We start from the raw sequence: 20548 nt of genomic DNA on the forward strand, positions 1-20548 counted from the left end.
GAGTAGCCAGTGAATATAGCGCGGCGAGTCAAAGCCGCATTTTATCGAGCCTTTCTCTTCGTCTGCTTTATGTGTGTTACACATTCTCGTTTTGTCAGCATATTGTATAAATAAAAGGGAACACTTTGAAAACTGATTTTGCTGGTTATGATTCGGCTTATGTACTGAAAAGTCTTTATTGTCAATACTGTAATAAATTTTTAAACGCGTTTTTCTCAAACTAACCTTTTTTTTGTGTTGGCGTGGAGGATGTCATTGTGTACATTCAAAGCAATAGAATGAACCTCGGAGAGGGGGAAAGGTGCTAAATACTTTGATTTTTATGTACAAATTGTATTGGTAGATCGGTAAATTAGCTTCCACTATCATGCCAAGTGGTTCATCGGGAGATAATTAAGTTATTTCTTAAAAAGTTTTCACGGTGACGAATATATTTCGCCCATTTTTCGTCCATTTTGTAGCACATTGTTCTCAATAAACTCTGAGTTTTATTTTTCGAATCTACGGAAAACCTTGCAAGATGGCAATCTTCATGAACAAAACAAATTAAAAATTTCATTAAATTGGTCAATTTGGATGTTAACAGGTCAAACATTAAAAATTTGGTAATTTCAGTTTCTCGAAAGCCACTCCAAAAAGTAAAAAATGTATAGGTGCTGCAAAAATGTTAGTTGTGTCTAACACCCTAAGTTCCATTATAATTATATATTATAATAAATGGAATGGAATGGAATAATGCGGAATAACTTGGTTTTGGTTCCACTGAATTCAACAAAGGGAAACTTAATTTATGCCTTCATTAAATAGGTATAGCAGTATTTATAAGTTTAATAGTTACCTATAAGATTTAATAACGACAAATTAAGTAAACAACACTTCGTAATTGTATTAATCGTTCGAACAAATAAACACTACGCATAGGTATAGTCACCAGTTATAAAGAATGAGACAAGGCTGAGATTTTGAATTAAGTTCCGTTACATTGTGATTTTCTTACGCTGTGCATCGTCTTGAAGTTGCGAGAGAATCACCTTGGACAGTATAATAGGTTATACTATCTACACAGATAATGATTTGGTATTGAGGTTCTTGTCAACCGTGAATTCACAGAACTTCAGGATTTCGAAAACGATAAATTTGTCCACTTTTTAGTCAATTCCATATCCATCTCTTTTCTCCTAAATCTAAATTTTCAACTTTACTCACCTGTTTTTTTCAACTGAATTATTAAGCAGAAATTAAAAACAAAATGCTTTAATTATTTACTTTAAATCGCTTATGCTATTTATTTCACTTTCTATTTCTTTGATCTGCAAGAAAAAAAAAAGGAGAACATGTATTAAATTATCAATGTTCTGCATTGAAAGTATGCTATTACCTTTTCTAAATGTTTACGCTGTATTTCTTTGCTGGCCGATTTCTGGTAACCATCACTTGAAATTGTTTTCAAAAGCTTTTGTAGATTTGATTGCAGTTTTGCTAGTTTCTTTGTATTAACCGCATCCACCTTGTCATTCTTTTGTAAAATTTGGTTGGTGAATATTGCTAAAACGGCCAAGGATAACAAGTTGGTAATTTCTACAAATATTTTTGAAAGTACACAATCCTTAACCCATTATAGAAAACTCACCGAACGAACATAAGTGGCTCGCCGTTGACACCAAATTGAAATCCTTTTCCCTTTTCTCACTAGTTGTACTGTTTATGACAATACCATTAGCTAGACATAAAGTTTGAATGTGATCCTTGAATCTTTCTACCAATTTAAAAGCCTCTGGACTCTTGGGAAATAAATGAATTATGGGTTCATGCTTCCTAGCTATCTTGTTTTGACTTTTGAATTGTCGGATTGCTGCACAGATATCTAGAACATCTTCGATCTCTAATTCAAGAGCTTTGTCTGAATATTGATCACATGAAAAGTTGCCAATATTTGGTAAGTATTTAAGAAGTTTTTGCGAAAGAAAAGGAGTGAATGGTGACATCAGCTGTAATCCCAAACTCAAGCAGGTTGACAGCACAACACAGTGTGATATAGCAGACTCGTTGCCTTTTCCAATATTTAATTTTGTAGTTTCCTTCAAATGAAAAATATATATAGGTTGCATTCATGAATTTTCCTAATAAGGGCGACACTTGCACCATTATCCATCACACAGACGACTTGCGTCCATAATAGCATATATATGGTTCATAAACAAAAAGGATTCGAAACAGATACATTATTCTTAACAGTAAATCTTCGAATAACTTACCAAGTAGACATCGCAAAAATTTTTATAAAAGAATGTTTTCAAAGCATTCACGGCAAAGTGGAAATTGTACTTCTCGAAGCCCTCATCACATATTCTTTGCGTGTCGCTTAATCGGCTTAAAATCCATCGGTCAAAGTCAGTTAACTGGACTTCTTGGATGTTCACACCGTTCATGCTGATGTCAAGCTTCTCAAACGCGCTGATTGTATATCGCGTCGCTTGCCATATTTTATTGAAAAACAGCTTATTCGTATGGCATTCAGAAACATCGAAATTAATGTAATGGCTTTTAATGTTATAGCTACACAACGTGAATCGCAAGGCATCAGTACCACATTCAGGAATTCCGTTAGGAAATGTTTGTTGTACACCTCTCAGGGACTTCTCCATTTCGCCTTTCGAAAGTGTTCCAATACTATATGCTTTCTGGATTTCCGAACTTAGTTGCTAGAACCACAAATAGATATGCATTTTTATGTTGCAAAGTTGCCTTTAACTCACTTACCTCTAGCGTAGATCCATAAATTACTTGATCAGGCAATATCACGTTTCCTAAGCTCTTCGACATTTTTCGACCATGAACATCACAAACAATACCGTTCAACAAGACGTCAGTGAACGGCACTTTTCCGGTTAGTTTCATTCCCATCATAACCATACGCGCAACCCAAAAGAACAGTATATCATGACCTGTTTCCATGAGATTAAGCGAGGTACACTTCTTATTGGGCCAGCCGTACGCTGACAGGGGAAGCAATGATGCCGAGAACCATGTATCCAATACATCCTTGTCTTGACTAACTTCGATTCGCTTTTTATCTAATTTCAGAATGCCAGCTGCTTTCGATGCTGCTTCATCTTTGGAACGTGCTGCAACCCAGGTTGAATTTTCATCAACTTTACATAAATAAGCGGGGATCCGATGACCCCACCAAATTTGTCGAGAAATGCACCATTCTTTACAATCTTTTAACCAACGGAACCAGTCACTTGTGAAATTTTCTGGGTGAAGTCTAATTTGACCTGTCTCCACAGCAGTAATTGCTTGTTGGGCCATGATTTTGCAATCTATGAACCATTGCGGCCTAAGCATATATTCTATAACATCGTTTGATCTAGAACAAATAGGCAATTGCATTTTGTGAGGTCTAGCGCCGTTATATAAACCTACAGTCTTGAGGGCTTTAATAATGTTTGCTCTAGCAATAAATCTAGGTTCATTTGAGAATTGCTGGAATCTTTCAACAACGGTTCCTTTTTCTGTGAATACTTGCACTGAAGGTAATGAATGTCTCTTGGCGAGTTCGAAATCATGCTTGTCATGAGCAGGTGTAATTTTGACAGCACCGGTTCCAAATTCTCGATCAACACTTTCATCGAAAACAATGGGTAGAAGTTCATTGCGAAATGGATGTACTACCCAAGTAGGAGTTTCACGAAACTCGGTATATCGAGTATCTTCCGGATGCACAGCGATGGCAACATCACCCAAAATGGTTTCTGGGCGTGTGGTTGATACGACGATCGTTCGATCTGTTCCTTTGATTTTATAGGAGATGTCATGAATTTCACCAAAAATAATAGGCTTATTATAACCAGGAACGCGTATACCAGTGGGAGCAATTATTTCATGATTGTCAACTTCGATATCGGATATGGCTGACTCCAAAACACAAGACCAATTGACAAGGCTATTTTGACGGCGTATAATTCCTTCATCAAAAAAGTGGATGAAAGCTTCAGTGACGGCATTAGCTCTTTGCTAGAACGAAAATGAAGAAACATTTTAGGTGTAAAATTTAATACTGGAATACGTTAGCCTTCCAAATAGAAACACAATACGGAATTTTCCTTGTAAAGGCCACAAATGCTACCCTTTTTGGCCTTTTGGCATAGAGCAGAATCGTACACAAATAGTTGCTATTTGATAACCATTCGCGTACTTTGATTATCTTCCTAGATTATTGAGTTTGAGACTACACGGAAGCTAAATGGTTGATTATTTTTATTAGAAGTTTAGTCATCTTTTCCAAACATCAAAAATCGATTTCAAATATTATTTGCATCTATTGAGCCACTTTATAATCATTGCAGGGGTGAGAAATGGTTTCATTAATGGACGTCGACATGAAAAACCCAATTCGACATCGACCTAACCATGCTGATATTGAAATGTTGGCGTCCTGGCTCTGTTTCATTATGGTTATCGAATAACTCTTTCTATTTTCTACCTCATTTTTCATCTCCAGACGAGGTCAACCTATTACACTTGCCATTCCATTTACACATACATAACCGCCTCATAAATAAATTAATGCGGCTTCTCAGGTAAGGTGTTTGTTTAATTTTTTGTTATAATAACTGTTATTGTTACAGAAATTGTGAACACAAAGCATTCAAAGAGATCTCGGATATGTGCAAATGAATTAAATCTAAATTTGGCAGGAGTGATGAAGTTTTCAGCGGTTCCGAGGTTGACGACGTTGACGAAGATTTTTGTCCGGAGCACAGGATACGGATACTATTTGATAGTGAAGAAATTCAACCCGAACAGCTGGATGCGCCGGCATCGTCATCAGATGAAGATGCTCCGCTTTCAAGGCTGGATTATTTTAGAGGGAGGTGTAAATCACCTCCAAACGGATCATCATCATCATAGAATGCCACGACACAATATTATTGCCTGAATATCCACATCCCCCCATCTCATCCCCCAACCGAAAACGATGGAAAGGGTCCTTATTCTTTATGGAAACAATATATAAATGACGAGATATTATCGGAGATTGTGCTGAGGACCAATGAAAAGCTAGCTGAATATAGATGTAAATATATGAAGCAGGATCGACCAGAACTAAAAGATATCGATATAGTTGAGTTGCAAGCTTTTATTGAACTTTTGATGTACACAGCTTTCTACTGATGGTACCGGACGAGATATTTTGAGATGCGTAGTATCTAAACACAGATTTTTGTGTTTGCTTCACTGTCTCCATTTTGACAATGCACTTGACAGACCATAGAGAAGACTAGCAGGAGAGACTAATAAATTGGCTGTGAAATCGCATATTTTCAACGAATTCGTATCAAAATGTCAGAGGGTATATAAGTCAATATGCTACAGTTGATGAAATGCTAGTTTCATTTAGAGCACCATCGTTTTTCAGGTTTTGTGTAAACACAAAACCTTATTAAAATCGGTTTACTGTCCGTCTGTCTGTCCGTCACACGCATTTTTCTCGGAGACGGTTATAGCGATTGACACCAAATTTGGTAGAAAGGTGGGAACTGTGAACGCTCACGCATACAGTGAATAACATTCTTTTACGTCGAATTCCGTCCCCATACATGCAAAAGGGGGGTGTACAATTTTTTTTCATCAAATATAGTCATATAGGGTATCAAATTAAAGGTCTCCATTAGCACTTTTCAAATCCGATCTTAGTTTTGACATTCGTTGGAAGGGTGGGGAGCGCGGGGGGTTCAAAGTGATCACTTCTTTAAGGGGGCCATTCTCAGAAACTACCAAACCGAAAAATCTGAAGAAAATCAGGAGGCTGCCACTATATGGTGCCTGGGCTCCGAAATACCTTCCATGCCGATATCTGTTTAAATAAAGTTAATAATAGTATATTACTACAATTTTTTGTAATTGGTTAGAAACCCCCCTTTAGTTCATTCTATGATCATGAAATATAGTGATATAGGCTATAATATAGAGCATGATCTTATCAATTTTGGTGGAAATCGCACTATTACTAACAAAGTTATAATACCTCAAATTTGTTGCTTCTTTGAAAATTGAAGACTATGACTGTCAATATCACCCGAAAGTGGATACTCTCACATAATATATGGATATATTACATGCTACGTACTACGAAATACACAAAACCTTTCGTACCTGAAGCGTCCAACTTCCGGTTTCCCGACTTGTTGATATTATATATGTATGCCTAAGAAGCTCGCCAAGTATGGGCTAAAACTAATGTGCCTATATGATACCGCCAGTATTTTTACAATTGTTACGTGTGTAAAGGTTCAGATGGAGAAACGCTATCAGATAAGGGAAAAAAGTTTTTAGTCCCTACGCAGGTTGTGATCTGTTTGAGTAAATCATTACATGGCAGTAACAAACATAACGTGTGCAAATCAATTTCACTAATTGATGAATTGAAACAGAGAGGATTGGCCTGTGTAGACACCGTAAAAAAATAAAAGGGAAATTCCCCTACAGTTCTTGCCTGCTAAAGCGAGACCAAAAAAATCAAGCTTATACGGTTTAACAAAAGACACAATGTTATTGCCAAATGTTGCCGAGAAGGGAAAAGCCGTCATTTTGGCTTCATCAATACATCACAGTGAAAGAACAGACACAATTCTAAAATGTTATAATTTTACGAAAGGTGGTGTAGATGAAATAGATAAGAATTTCTCTATATTCACTTGCAGCCGCCGATCAAGACGCTGGTCTAGTTATGGCAATTTTCTACCTGCTGTTGGAGATGAGTTTGGCAAGAATACTTGGCTCTGATAAGTCAGAGACATCTGAAGATAACGCTAAAGAAGTCAACACACGGAAGACTTGTCTTTCATGTCATCCTAAACTCAAGTGAAAATCGACGTATAGATTCTATTCGTGCAAAAAACACATTTGTTTACAAAGTGCGAAGCATTCGTGCAAAAAACACATTTGTTTACAAAGTGCGAAGCAAGTGTGCCCTGATTTCTGTTTTATATGGGCACAATAGTTCTTTAGGGACGCGATGCGACTTTTCCTTAACAGAATAATATAGTCTTATATTTAAAAGTTTAATAAAGTTGATTTTATTTCTATACTTTATTTTTCTCAAAACCCTTTCTTATTTATTATAAATGAAAGACAGATATTTAAATCATCACTTTCTTTAAAAAACTACATGATCTACGCGGCTTCTCTGGCCTCACGTCGGTACTAACATTACAAATAGTGCACGTCGGAACGGAAAATTAACACGAAGATAAAATCACAAAGCTTAAGTAAAGTCAATCTGAATAATTCCAAAATCAATTTAGAACATGTATGCTTTCAAACAATTATTATATGACAAAATAGTAGTGGTCACTATAAACTACGTCCAAAAATGCATTGTCACCAGAACACAAAAAAAAACAAGTTATGTGAGAAACTTGTACGTATACATATTCCTCCAAATGTACGCATATCTTGTAGTTTATAATACTACAAGATATGCGTACATACTACACACATAGATATTATTCTCGCCCTAAACAAACTGCTTATTTCCGAATACTGTACCTATCCATGCATATATAAATTGATCGTACCTATATTTCCGGTTTACTTCATGCACAAAACTATACATATGTACATATATAGTACGTATATTGAATACCGCTGGTTTCATGAACTAATATATTGTAAAGTATTTAAACGCACAAATATTAAAACACAAAATTATTCCGTCAATTTGTCTTTATTTCAAATGTTTCGTGCTCGATATTCGACCGAGATCTTTTATCTTCTATAATCTTCTACTTTATTGTTTCACCGCGTACCTCCGATTGAGATCCTTTCTTATCTTAAAGCGTAGAACTGGACAAGTGGAAGGGTTTCAAGCTAAATCTGTTTTCACACACACATATTCACCACACACATGTATTATTGGAGGATCTCCGTCAAGTTCTATTCCCAATTTTCTCATTTGTGCAGGATTGCAAGCTATAGCAACAAGTTAGTACGTCTACTAATTGCGTGTTATCATGTTCTTCCACGACAATTATGTAACTACATAGTTTTCATCCGATTGCGCATTGATAATCAATCAGTCGGAAACACTTTAACTCTCATTGCACATTCCGAATACGAAATAAGTGAGACACATAGAGTTCATATTTTGTCTCAGTTTTAACTTTTTACACATTTCAATTTTATCACTTAACATATTCCCCGGGCAGCAGTGCCTCATTCATTTGAAAAATCGATCGAATATTATATTTGTCATTTTTACTGCTGCGGAAATTGATCTTTTGCAATAGCGATATTATCTAATTCAATATTGACTTTGTTTTTAAGGTTTTGTGTAAAACAAAACCTTATTAAAATCGATTCAATGTCTGTCTGTCTGTCACACGCATTTTTCTCCAAAACGGCTAAACCGATCCAAACGAAATTTGGTGGACAGATGGGAACTATGAAATCCCACGCATACAGTGAATGGCATAAATTTAGGAGGAGTTTAAAGGGGGCCCCCCCATACATGCAAAGGGGAGATTGAAAAATTTTTTTCACCGGATATATGATAGTTGTGTAGGGTATCAAATGAAAGGTCTCGATTTGTACTTTCTGACGAAACTGATATTAGTTTTGGCATAAATTGCAAACTGCGTGAGTACTGAGTCAAAATGTACGCACTTGAAGTGAGACAGGACTCATTTTCGGAAACTACCCAACCTAAAACTCCGGAAAAAATCGGAGTGGTGCGCCTAGATGAAATCTAGGCCTCAAAATATGTCCCATTCCGATATCTGCTCAAATAAACTTACTAATAGTATAGTATATTACTACTTTATATAAATTTACTGAAAAAACCCTCTTAAATTCATCCTAGGAATTTTGTACCAGCATAGAGGACAATATTTTGTATATACATGCAAAATTTCGTAGAAATCTGGCAATCAACGCCAAAGTTATAGCAGTTCAAACTTAGCAATTTCGCGCGAATTTACCGCTTCCAAAGCCATGCAAATCAGATGCTGACGTCATAATTACCCGGAATAATTGACATTCGCGTGAAATATTAAAGTCGCATTTATGAAGAATCTACTTATCTGCAGCACTTTTTAAGATTTTGTGTAAAACACTTATGTGAAATATAATCTTCGAGAGATGTCCTATTCCGGTATCTGCTCAAAAAATTTACTAATAGTATATTATCAACTTTTAGAAATTGACTAAGAAACTTCCCTTAAGTTCATCCTAAGTGTACTAAATTTTGAACCGACATACAGGACAGCTGCATACACATGCCAAGTTTCATGAAAATCCAACTATTATTGGGAAAGTTATAGCAGTTAAAACTTATCAATTTCGTGCTAATTAACAGCATCCTAAGCCATACAAATAAGATGCTGACGTCATAATTAACGAGAATAATTGAAATTCGAGTGAAATATTAAAATTCCATTCAAGAAGAATCTAATTCTCCCTAGCCCTTTTTTATATTTGATGTTGGTTAAATTGTTGGCATTTGCTAATAATATTAAACTCACAGTGTGAAGCGTATGAGGTTGACTATTTCAATACAGGGCTTTCCATCAAATGATTTATTTAAATTACTTTCTAAAAAGTAGATGTCAATAGAATTTTTAACTATGTGACACGGAACTGTCAGGCTCACCGCTCCTCACATCTTCTTCTTTTTCTTCAGTCTTCAGTTCACAAGCGGGGTCGGCTCGTCGTGATCGGTTTCGTCATGTTATTTTATCAAATGCCTGATCAGGATGTAATCGCAAGACCTTCAAATCCCCATCCAGTGTATCATGCGACCATTGTTTTGGCCGGCTTTTTGGTTGCTTACCATTGACTTCGATGTTCTCATCAATACTGGTTGTTGAATTCTCGTTAGCGTGAATTACGTGACCACACCATCGAAAACGCCTCTCTTGCAGTTTTTCCACGATCGGTGCAAACCCATATCGATCGCGGATATTCTCATTTCAGACGTGATCAAAACGTGTCACGCCACCAGTGCAATGCAACATCTTCGTCCCCATTACCGCAAGACGCCGTTCATTGTCCTTTATAGTCAACACTCAAACCATAGAGAGCGACAGACGGACGACATTGCAGTAAATTTTAGATTTGGGACGTGCGCTGATACGTCGATGACAAAGAACACCAGTTGCGGAATGTCACTTCATCCAGATGGCGTTAATGCTTGAAACATTTCATTACGCAGTTCTCCATTGGCTGGTAGCATTGACTCGAGATATTTAAATCGCTCAGTTGTTTCAATGGCAGTAATCTGCCCCTCCAGATATTTAAATCGCTGAGTTCTGGCACTGGTGGTAACCTGCCGAGCGATTTAAATATCTCGGGTCAATGCTATAAGCCAATGGGGAACTACGTTATGCTCCTCACATAGGGAAACACAAAACCTTTTATACCTGAAGCGTCAAGCTTCCGGTTTCCCGACTTGTTTTAATTTAATTTAATTATTCAATTGCCAATTTGATAATTTTTTTTTTAAGGTTTTGCGTATTTAACTTATTGTTGCACATAGATCTGAGTATTCAATATTTTCATCTACTTGAGTGCATATATAGTTTTAGGGAATCACCCATTAAAAAGACATAGCGTCAATATAGTCAATTCGTTTGAACCATTCGAAATAGGCGTAATTCGCCTAGAAATTTCAATAAATAAACAGATCCTATTATATTTTTTTGTTTTGAAATACATTTTCACCGGTCTAATATTTTCTTTTCAACAACAAACCGCTTGGAAATTAAATTTCATTCTATTTCATACAAAATTTAGGGAATTGTATTATATGCTTTTAAGGTATATTAAGGTATATTTAAGGTATAGAATTATATATAGTATAGTGTTAGCTTCATTAGTTCAATATAGTCTCAAGGAGAATCCTCGGTTACCGATAAATCTTCGAATGACACAAAAAGGCATCAGGCAGTAATTTGATGATTTACACTCATAACCGAGGAAATCCTACTTGGTCTTCCATGATTTCAAGCAAATTGCCCATAATTTGATTGTAAGTTCAACTTTAAATTCTCTATATAATCATATATCCTTCCTTCAACTCTAACTGTTTTATTCTGATCACAAAGAAGTAAAAAAGAATGATTTAAGATGTTATCGTTCCGAAGGTAGCTTAAGTACTGAGGAAGAGAGTAAGTAGCTCTCGAAATACGTATTTACTAACTATTAAAATATATTGTAGTAGGAGCAAGCTACCTAGTTTTATTTTTATTTAATGATTTAAGATCTTTTCCTTTTTCTAATTCACTTAATACGTTCGAAAATAATTGTTGTTGCATGTATTTTATTAGTTTCACTTCCACCTCTTCCACTTCCATTCTTAGCTTGCTCAAAATTAAAAATTAAATCGACATTTTCAAAGCTATGAAAAATCTCAAAATGTAAACTAGAATCTCTTTTGTCTTTGAAAAGGAAGAGTACTTCTTTAAAAACTCTAAATTATCAATTGAATTTTGTTGAACTTGAACTACTTTTTTTCAGTGTGAATCAACTTTCTTTTCCGAAATTTTACCACTTTATGTAAAATCCAAGACTCTGTGTTCGAAATTGTTGATTTAATTTGCATTGATTTGATTTTTGGATGCATCAACAACGTACTATAATGCTTGTGTGCATATAAACAGATATCAAGATTAATAGAGAGGAAAATTATGAGTTGAAGTTGGTATCCATGATCGTTGTCTCTACTTCAATAAGAGTTAAATAAAACTGGGTTGATATCTAAATAAGTGGAATCCTATTGTTATTTAATTCCGTATTTGTATGGCTGGTTACCATCCAGCCGAAAACGATATTTTGAAGCAGTTACCCCTGTTAATCTATCCTTTTCTGAAAATTAACAAAACCACACGTCGTCGAACAAAAGATTAACAGGAGTCAACATTCAGCAACAATACATAAATAAAGGAGAAAATGACCTTAATACAGAACCCTTCAATATTTTAAACTGTTGCCGCTGCAAGGATGCAACATAACATCACCACAAATGCAATCTGTGAGAAAATTGTTACCCAAAAAAATCTCCCACGATTCAGCCTACTTTATGAGACAGCATGATTCAACGATTCTTGGCAATTTCACAAACAATATATCGTTCGATTGTAGCTCCTCCTTTTCTGCTAAAGTGAGTTGATGCACACACGTAAGCAAATAATAGTAGCCGATCTGGAAATATAACTTAATCATTGAAACATTCCAACTAAAAAGTAAATTAAACTTAAATTGTTGTTGACCACTTCGTCGACTATACACTTTATTTTCCGAGTTTTCCAAATTAGCATCGTCCGTACTCCCAAGGACATTTTCACGGTACTTTGGGATCCGCGAAAGAAACAAAACACCATAGATACATATGTATGCTCTTCTGCTGCCTCTGACTTCACCTCTTCTGCGCCACTCGACTTTCCTTTCTGTTCGAAGAGACTGCGAGCAGGGGTAGTGGCACTCTGGGATTGCTTGAGTTGGTGGCACTCTGAGCTTGCTTCATGGAGGCCTCTGCCTGGGCGAGAAGTGTCGCTTGGGTGGAAATCAAGGTCACCAGCCGGCGGATCACTGACCATAGAAAGATGGCAAACCCAGAAATGTAGAAGTTGCTTTGGGCTCGGAACAGCCGGATGCTGTGCTGCATCTCCACATTTAGGTGGGTCTCGGCGCCGGGATCCGTCTATGAGTATTTAAGCATCTCGCGGATTGCCTCCAACAGAAATAGAACCAAGACGCCAAGCAAAAGGAAGAAATATGCATGCGCCTGCCGACATAACATTGCTAGAAACCGCGATCTGAAGCATCGTTGCCATCGCGATGGGCTGGCCACCGGCAAAACGAGCAACAAAACTACGCCGATTTCGGCATAAAGGAAGGTCGCGATCACAGTCCAGACGAGACTCATCTTTTAGCTTCCAATTTCAATGGGTTTTACGAAAATTCACGGACTAACGGCCTGCAGATAATACTCACAGTAAACTGACACAAACAGAGTGCTGAGACGCAACTATAATAATTTTATAGCTCTGCACAACTTCGCAACAAGACTACGTGTTCCTCGGCCACGAAAGATATCCACCGTAGATAAGGAAGATGCCTCTTACTAAACCGTGTCGATTTCACAGCAATATTTTCGATGATTTCGTGAGGCGAGCCTTTGCTTTTTCACTGCAAAATCGCTTCCATCACTAATTTTAGCCTATAACAGTTCCGAGGCTGCAACGATAGAGGCAATTGCAGTTGTCACGCTATTTCACAACCCGCGGTAGCAATTTCGGAAGCTGTCCTTTCATAATGTTCTGTCGTCTTCGAATTTGGCACCGCGCTCGAGACAACAAATTACACAACTTGGTCAGATCCCAACATGGAAGTAATTTTTCGACCAAACTTAGGAATTCTTAATTCAACGAAAACACAAACATTCAACATTTATTTAATCGCAACCGACACCTCATTGACTCTTATCAATTTATTCAATTACACGATTGCAAATTGTTTGTTGCCGATGCGATATATCCGGCTCGAAGGACCAAATGTGAAGTATTTAAACGCACAAATATTAAAACACAAAATTATTCCGTCAATTTGTCTTTATTTCAAATGTTTCGTGCTCGATATTCGACCGAGATCTTTTATCTTCTATAATCTTCTACTTTATTGTTTCACCGCGTATCTTCGATTGAGATCCTTTCTTATCTTAAAGCGTAGAACTGGACAAGTGGAAGGGTTTCAAGCTAAATCTGTTTTCACACACACATATTCACCACACACATGTATTATTGGAAGATCTCCGTCAAGTTCTATTCCCAATTTTCTCATTTGTGTAGGATTGCAAGCTATAGCAACAAGTTAGTACGTCTACTAATTGCGTGTTATCATGCTCTTCCACGACAATTATGTAACTACATAGTTTTCATCCGATTGCGCATTGATAATCAATGAGGCGGAAACACTTTAACTCTCATTGCACATTCCGAATACGAAATAAGTGAGAGACATAGAGCTCATATTTTGTCTCAGTTTTAACTTTTTACACATTTCGATTTTACCACTTAACATATATCTATCTGGATTAATTACGCGGAAACTCCATTAACAAGCATATATGCCTACATACACACATGTCTGGCTGCAGTAATTAATATTGATATACAAATGACCGAAAAACTTAAAATGTTTCTTTGCGACTCCCTATTCATGTGAGCTCACTTTGTTGTGGTATTGACGAATTGATATGGGATGGTGACGTGATACACGTTGTAGAATGAACGAAATTCACAGCAAATGACAATGTTTCACCTTCTATAACTTTGTTAATAATAGTTGCATTTTCTTAAAACTTGACCAAATTGTTTCTTATGTCGTCCTTTATACAAATGAATTTTGCAGTTCTAGCATGAACTTAAGAACTAAATTTCTAAAATATGCTCATAAACTATTATTAACTTTATTCATGCAGATATTGGAATGGGATGTCTTGCGAGTCCTACATTTCGTTTAGATACACCACTGTGTTTTTTTCAGTTGGATTGGTTCTGAGAATGAGATTTTTTTGTGGATTATATTTTGAACCCTCACTCCCCTACGTTTCATCCGATATCAAATGTGGAGCTAGTTTCGAAAAATACTAATTGAGCTCTTTTTATTGCACCCTCCAGTTACCCCCTTAAACTTAACATAAAATGCCCGCTATATGTAAAGGGGAAATCAGACCACACGCTCTTACAAATTTTCATGACAATCGGTTCAGCCGTTTCCGAATAAATCGGGTCTGACAGACACAGATGGACAGACAAACATCGAAAAATATAACAAAGTATAGTAGAAACACATATCTTTCAAAAGCAATAATAATAGCAACTAAATACATACATACACACTTAATATGAAAAAAAACTCATATTCTTAAAATCAAATGAAAAATATGAGTGGCGCTAATAATTTGGCCATCCTCTGTATTTGCGTGTCACCACAGTTCGTACAACAAACAAGAAAGCTTGTAGATTTGTAGGTGCACTACAATACACTTATGATCGCTTAACTTCCTTTATTTGATAATGGAGTTAATGTTATTATGTTGTCAAATATTTAAGAGATCTTTTTCATGCAAAGCAGCTGTCGAGCTTTTTTGGAAAAATGTTTGGGTAAATATCTAAATTGTGGTAATATACTATTATTTACTTTATTTGTGCAGATATCGGAAAGGGATGTATCTTGAGGCCTAGATTTCATATAGATATACCATTGCGCATTTTTTCAAATGTTACGATTGGATAGGTTCTGAGAACGAAGCCTGTTTCACTTTTTGGGATACGTAATCCTCTCCTAAAATGGTCTTCAGTTCCGAGGTTGTTTTTTCTAAATGCTGGTATTGTCCTCAAAACGACACCCCTTCAGCTCTCAACTTTAGCTTCGAAAATAAAAAAATAGTCAGCCGGGCCAAATCGAGGGAATAGAGCGGGCGTGACAGTTTCGAATCGACATCGCAATGTGAGCGGGTGCGTTGTCGTGCAATCCTTTGATTCGTAAAAGTTGGAACGAACACGGGCAATTTGGTAGAGTAAGCGATTCATAAAATCATCATCAACGGCGCAACAACCGGTATCCGGTGTAGAACTGCCTTAATAAGGAACTCCAGACACCCCGTTTTTGCGCCGAGGTCCGCTAACTCGATATCCCTAAAAGCTGTCTAGTGTCCTCACTTACGCCATCGCTCCATCTCAGGAAGGGTCTGCCTCGTCTTCTTCTACTATAGGTATTGCCCGTACAGACTTTCCGGGTTGGATCATTCTCATCTGTACGGATTAAATGACCCGCAACCTGTTGAGTCGGATTTTATTGCTCATCGTTATGTACGCTACAGAATCGTCCATTCATATATATAGGGCCAAAAATTCTTCGTTGTATTTTTCTCTCAAACGCGGCCAAGAGTTCACAATTTTTCTTGCTAAAAACCTAAGTCTCCGAGGAACACATGAGGACTGGCAAGATCATTGTCTTGTACAGTAAGAGCTTTGACCCTATGGTGCGACGTTTCGAGCGGAACAGTTTTGTGAGCTGAAATAGGCTCTGTTGGCTGCCAACAACAGTGCGCGTCATCGTCATAGCTGTTATCGGTTGTGGTTTTCCACACTAGATAGGAGAAATTTTCAACGTCCTGAAAGTTGTAGTCTCCTATCTTTATTGTTTTCTTTTGACCAGTGCGATTCGATGTTGTTCGTTCCTTGCTTTTGGCGCTGATGTCTTCATTTATGTGCAGCCCGAGATCGCGCGCCGCCTGCTCGATTAGGATGAAGGTAAATTGTACATCTCGGGTTGTTCTTCCCATAATGTCAATATAGTCAGCATAGGCCAGTTGTTGGCTAAACTTGAAGATGGTGTCTCTCGCATTTACGTCAGCATCGCACTTTCTTCACACCCAGGTTGAAGAGGCGACGCACATTGGTCAGCCTAGTCAGTCTTATTAATTTCATCAGCATACCGAATTCTCTCATGGCCGTGTACAGTTTTACCCTGGCCATGCTCTCATAGGCGGTTTTAAAGTCGATGAAAGGATGGTGCAAGCCATCCGGCCTAGCAAGATAGCGGAGAAAATCTTATAGATGGTACTCAACAACGTGATACCTCTATAATTGCTACACTGCGTGATATTCCCCTTTTTATGTATGAGACAGATAATGTCTCGTTCCCAGTCGCCAGGCATTGATTCGCTGTCCCACGTCTTGAGCATTAGTTAATGAACCACTTGGTGTAGTTGGTCGCCTCCATATTTAAACAATTTGGCTGTAATTCCATCGGCCGACTTATGGTTTCTAAGCCGGTGGATTGCATGGACTGTTTCTTCTATGCTTGGTGGTAGTAGCATTTGCCCGTCGTCTTCAGTTGGCGGGATTTCCAATTCGCCGATATTCGGTTGTTGAGCAGTTCATCAAAATACTCAACTCATCGCTCTAATATGCCCATTCTGTCGGAAATCAGATTTCTCTCTCTGTCTCGGCAGGATGAGCATCGAGGTGTGTAAGGCTTCATCCTGCTGACTTATTGACAAAACTTCCGCGCCTGGTGCGGTTGCTCCCTGTAATTTTCGAGTACACAGACCTGTTGGTTCTCCCAGGCTTCCTTTTTCCGACGGAGCTCTTGGTAGGTCTCTGAGCGTAGCCGCGTTCTTTGCGAATCTAACTTACTCGGTATGCAGCATTCTTCCGTTCCGTTGCTAGCTTATATTTGTCGTTGAACCAGTCGTTCCGACTTTTCTTCCGGCTGGGGCCAAGTATGTTTGTGGCCGTATCAATGATAACGCTCTTCAGGTGGTTGTGAAGATTATTTGTTGATGCTTCATCTCCAGGGCATCTGTTAGCTGAGATTATTGCGGCATCCATTTCCCCCTTACAGGTGTTATGGAGGGGTGTGTGATGAATGACTTCAGTATTCCCTCTTACCTGATTGTCAGAGGGGATTGTAGGTGGTGTTGTAATTGGGGTCCGAAGCACTATGCCAATGAGATAGTAATCCGAGTCTATATTGGCCCCCTATATGTTCTGACATTCATCAAGGCTGAGAGGTGGCGGCGTTCATTCAGCACGTGATCAATTTGGTTGAAAGTGGTCCTGTCTGGAGAGTCCATGTATGTTTTTGGACCGCTTTCCGCGCAAACCAGGTATTTGCAGCAACCATTTCGTGCGATACTGCAAACTGAATAATCCGCAGTCTGTTATCATTTGTATTTTGATGTAAGCTATGGGAGCCGAAGTATCGCCTGAATACGTGTTCCGTCCCTACTAGGCTGTTGAAATCTCCAAGTATGATTTTGATATACTTGGGACAGGCTTCGAGGCTCTCCTCAACTGCCTTGTAGAAGGTATCCTACTCCGACTCTTCAATCTCGCAAGCGCAGTGTGCATAGCCGTTCACTTATATTTTCAAAGCCGATAACAGCAGGTTTCATTTTTTGGCTGACTAAGAAACCTACTCCGAGCACATGGTTTACTGGATGGCCGCTATACTATAATATATGGTGTAGTGGCTCTTCTCCAGGAAACCGGTCCCTGTCCAGCACATTTCCTGCAACGCTGTTTTATCAGCCCTATATTGGGATAGGGTATCGGCTAGTTGCTTGGCAGCTGCGTCTCTGTACAGGGAGGGTACGTTCCATGAGAAAATGCGCAAATCGTTATTCTGTTGTCGTTGCTAGGTTCATCGTTGTAAAGTCCATCCTGTCCGAGGTTACTTCTGAGGCTGTGGCGACCACAAACTGCACTGCCTGTCAAAATATATTTATAAGATTGAAGGCAGCAATATACACTTGAACGACGCTGCACGACGCGACCGAGTTGCCTGGCAAAAAATAGTTTGAAGCGTCATGTGTCATTTTCATATAATGAATTCAGTTGGCTGCTACGATTTTTCAGTTTTGGCTTATATCTACCTTTTAAAATGTAAAAATATGCAGTTAATTCGGTTTTGGGCCTTAGTTCCCTTATCTTTCAACTGATATGAAAAGCTGAGCCCTTTGATACCTCACATAACTATATTCTGATGAAAAAAAATACACACTCATTTCACATATGTGAGGAGCCCGCTCTTAACCTCAACTTAAAATTTCTTAACAATAGGTTTCATGCATCCCGACTTATTATCTTCTAGAGGTGCACGAAACATCACCTTGGTAGGTAATGTGATATCAAGTAGCTTTTTTTAAAAAAGTGGTATTACAAAGTATTATAATATCAAAAACAACATCAAATATGAACACCCGGCAGCCGAAGTTTTACTTATCACTAGAGTGATTTGTCCTGCATTTACATTGCATAGCGTAAAAATACGACAGTGCCAAATAGATATCAATGAAAAAAATTAATGGTGATGTTAGGAAATGCGGAGATGTAAGGGATGTTGTAATGTTTGGATCGCGTCCGGTGATGGTAATGTGATATTGCACTTTAAGGTGATATCACTTTTGTAATATTACTAGCATCACCTACCCATCTCTATTATCTTTATAATGTGAAAAGCTTACCTGTATGAATTCACTTAGAGAATCGTCAGAATACTCCCTCCACACGGCAGAGGCAGGAGTTAACAAAGTTTGGAGTTTTTGAGTAATGGTGGCGATCGTTTTCTAGATATTGCCCTTAAAAAGAAGCACAAACAGAAAATTGACAAGAAGCAGCCTCAACTCTATGTTGATGTTGAGGTATTTGCCTTACCAAATTTTAGACGAAACAGCAAAGGAGCTGTTAGTCATGTAACATCAAGTTCGGTGTCATATTCGCAAGAAACAATGCTACCGAGATATACACATTGATAAACGTGTTCAATGTTCTGATCATTATTTCAAAATATTCTCTATCTTTGCACAATACTTAACTAATAGAATGTAGAAGTATTTGAACACAAGATGGATGCAAAATGCATATAGGGTTATTAAAAACAAATTAGAATAATTTTTAATTCATCGTCGTTAAGTTCAAATAAAATAACCTGAAACTTATTAGATTCCTAATCCTTTATATCAAAAGAAACACCTACCTCGTCCATAGTGAAGTATTCCTTCTCCCAGTCCAAAGAACACCCAAGTCGTTTTAGCTCGTGTGTTATGTTGTTCTCCTTCTCATTTTTCCATTTCGCTACTTCTTCCAAAAACGCTGTTCTACCTATTTGGTGTCTAGTCTGTTGCTTCTCTTTAAATAGCTTCTTCTCCACTACCACCTGCGTTGCGATTCCAGCATGATCCGTCCCCGGTACCCAAGTCACTTGATATCCTTCTTGCCGCTTACGCCTGCAAATTACGTCCTGTATGGTGCTCATAAGTGCGTGGCCCAAGTGCAAATAGCCGGTAACATTTGGCGGTGGTAGGATCATCCTAAAGGTCATCTGGTCTTCCCTATGAGCAGCTGGGGCGCCGGTAGGTGTAGGCATAAGGATTTCAGATTCAACATCTTTGGGTTTATAGCCCGCTGCCAGTGGAGCTGTAACATAACCTCAATTCAAATTCGATTGATTTTCGAAATGAATGAATGAAACTCACTTTTAATTGTCGCGCTGGAGCCATGGCAAAACCGCCCTCCAAATTTAATCAGTTGACCTTTTTGGAGACTAAGATAAATGCGCAACCTTTGAATTGTAAACATCTCCCGCAAATAACGTTATTCCGGCACATCTCACAGCTGATGTTATTTACAGCTTTAGTGTAATGTTTAACGAAAGATGGCAGTGAAGTATATAAAAAGAAACTAATCTCAATGTAAATAGGATGTAAAGAATAAAATAAAGGAAGTGCCTGTTAACGGTCATTTTAGTATAAAAGAAATTGTGGTCATTCAAAACACTTTCGAAAAGTTGGTGCACAGTCAGTGAAAAGGAGAGTTGGGGATGGTTAAGATTTATGCACATCCAACCACGTGAATATTTTACATAACAAACCGAAATGGGGCAGATTCCGATTCCTTGATTGATTTTGCTTCATACGATAGTAAAAATGCAAGTGACAAATTCGATTGGCGGGAAATTCGTTATATTAGTGGAG

At 37.9% G+C, this 20548-nt stretch overlaps 1 protein-coding gene across 2 annotated transcripts; it reads right to left on the bottom strand.

Annotated features, from left to right (window-relative positions):
- Positions 1–1103: 1103 nt before the first annotated feature.
- On the bottom strand, positions 1104–20195 carry LOC119647746 (valine--tRNA ligase). 2 transcript variants are annotated; one of them, XM_038048861.1, is made up of 8 exons: positions 20051–20195; positions 19552–19997; positions 2761–4017; positions 2256–2702; positions 1631–2078; positions 1379–1545; positions 1267–1310; positions 1104–1206 (listed from the first exon to the last, which is right to left on the bottom strand). In XM_038048861.1, exons 1-8 carry the CDS (start codon positions 20151–20153, stop codon positions 1203–1205), a joined length of 2916 nt encoding a protein of 971 aa, XP_037904789.1. In that variant the 5' UTR covers positions 20154–20195; the 3' UTR covers positions 1104–1202. The 2 variants fall into 2 exon arrangements, with proteins under 2 accessions (XP_037904789.1, XP_037904790.1); XM_038048862.1 differs by lacking the exon at positions 1104–1206 and having other exon boundaries at positions 1262–1310; positions 19552–19991.
- Between the last annotated feature and the right edge of the window lie 353 nt (positions 20196–20548).

The sequence above is a fragment of the Hermetia illucens genome, chromosome 2 (assembly GCF_905115235.1).
Source record: "Hermetia illucens chromosome 2, iHerIll2.2.curated.20191125, whole genome shotgun sequence".
In the NCBI taxonomy this organism is placed as follows: Eukaryota; Metazoa; Arthropoda; class Insecta; order Diptera; family Stratiomyidae; genus Hermetia; species Hermetia illucens.